Source organism: Amphimedon queenslandica, unplaced genomic scaffold, assembly GCF_000090795.2.
Source record: "Amphimedon queenslandica unplaced genomic scaffold, v1.1 AMPQUscaffold_10584, whole genome shotgun sequence".
NCBI lineage: Eukaryota > Metazoa > Porifera > Demospongiae > Haplosclerida > Niphatidae > Amphimedon > Amphimedon queenslandica.
This window is the reverse complement of record NW_003549158.1, coordinates 5,669-7,272: the sequence shown is the minus strand read 5'-3', so window position 1 is coordinate 7,272 and position 1,604 is coordinate 5,669. Positions and strand designations below refer to the sequence as shown.

The following is a 1,604-nucleotide window of genomic DNA, read 5'->3' as shown; positions in this document are numbered from 1 at the left end:
TGTCTGATAATAAAGTACACAATAATACCCACTGATAATAATTAATAATAATAATTATGACTTGATATTGTGATTATAATATACTCTTTATCATTCTTCCTCTCTCTCTCTCTTTCTTGGAACTACTCGTGTTGTTTGCTTGTCTTATTGCTTTAATAACATTATTATTATTATTATTATTATTATTATTATTATTATTACTATTATTATTATTATTATTATTATAATTGTTGCATTTCTCAAGAGGTTAGATCCACTCATAGTGATACCTAGTGGAATGGAGGAGTAGAAATTACTAGTAGTAAATGACAATGATACACAACCAGGTCATTCTACAGCTGGAGAGTAATTATTATAAGAGAGAGATTGAGAAATAGATAGGAAGAGACAAGCTTCGTAGATACATGTACATGCAGTTATGTGTACAGTCAGTTCCATTACCTGTACATGTACATGTACTTCATTCTGTTGATATTCTATTATTGGAATACTTTAATGCTGTAGCTACCATAACTAACTAATGACATCATCATAAAATCATATAGTGACTGTGATATCATAATAGTATCTACCATTGGGTGGAACTAATCTTAGCTCTAGATATGAATATTGTGAACACATACATGTAAATGTAATGTACATATTTTAAAATGGAACTTCCACCCACTACTGCAGTGAATCATTATATGTGCTTTGTTAAAGGTTAGTTAGTGTAGTGTTTGTACTGTAGACAAGATTCTGTCAACATTTCCAAGATGTCTTTCCTTTTATGGAAGTATATTTGGACTCTATTCAGGAAATATCAATATACACTGACTACTTGTGACAGGAACTGGTTATTTCCATCACATTAATATCTGTCTCTGAAACATGTTGCACTATGAAGATGCAATTTTTAACAATAGTGATTCATTTGATAACAAGTAATTATCACAAGGCAATCGGGTAACTTCCCCTTTCGCAATTTAGATAAATAAGAACGGGCAAGCATTTTTCATTATCTTAATAAGGAATTATTCATTACAAACTAGCATGAAGGTTGCATATGAAGGTGCTCATAATGTCTGAATAGATCAATCACATAATGTACATGTATTTTGAATACTAAATTGTGTATGTGTCATTGTAATTTTGGAGAGATGCTACAGTTCACTTTTGTTCTTCACTGTTCTTAGTCCTGAATTAATAATAGCAGTAATTCATTTGTGACCATAATTGACAAAAGGTACCTTATGGCGGGTAGTGAAATTTGTCTTTCTAGCCTAAGAAATCCAACTTCCTGAGCCCCAGTCATCATAAAATTACTCCACAGGATGCAAAAAGTTACCATGAAACTTTTAGAAACAATGATTGTTTAACAAAGCACTCACAGGTTGATAATTTCCATTATAACTATCAATTTTAAAATCTGCCATAAGGGCCCTTTTGTCAATTATGGTCACATTTCTTATAACTATAATATTTACTTATATAAGCTGCAACAGCTTTTTCTCCAGTTTTACTAACAGCATCAGCTAATTTGCTCCATGTTGCCTCAGTATCCTCTGTCAACCATGTTGCTAAACATTCTTGAAGGCATTTATCACTGTCCCTGAAATTATCTT

General features: G+C 31.4%; 1 protein-coding gene and 1 long non-coding RNA gene across 2 annotated transcripts in view; both read right to left on the bottom strand.

Annotated features, from left to right (window-relative positions):
* Positions 1-964: 964 nt before the first annotated feature.
* Positions 965-1,598, bottom strand: LOC109590033 (uncharacterized). The gene is made up of 2 exons (XR_002189064.1): positions 1,467-1,598; positions 965-1,177 (listed from the first exon to the last, which is right to left on the bottom strand). It is a non-coding gene; the product is annotated as an uncharacterized LOC109590033 (long non-coding RNA).
* Positions 1,598-1,604, bottom strand: part of LOC105315378 (uncharacterized) — a gene marked incomplete at its 5' end in the record, with an annotated part of 2,829 nt that continues 2,822 nt past the window's right edge. The window contains one exon of the mRNA XM_011409998.2: positions 1,598-1,601. Coding sequence (XP_011408300.2) covers positions 1,598-1,601 — 4 coding nt within the window. The remainder of the gene's footprint in view (positions 1,602-1,604) is intronic.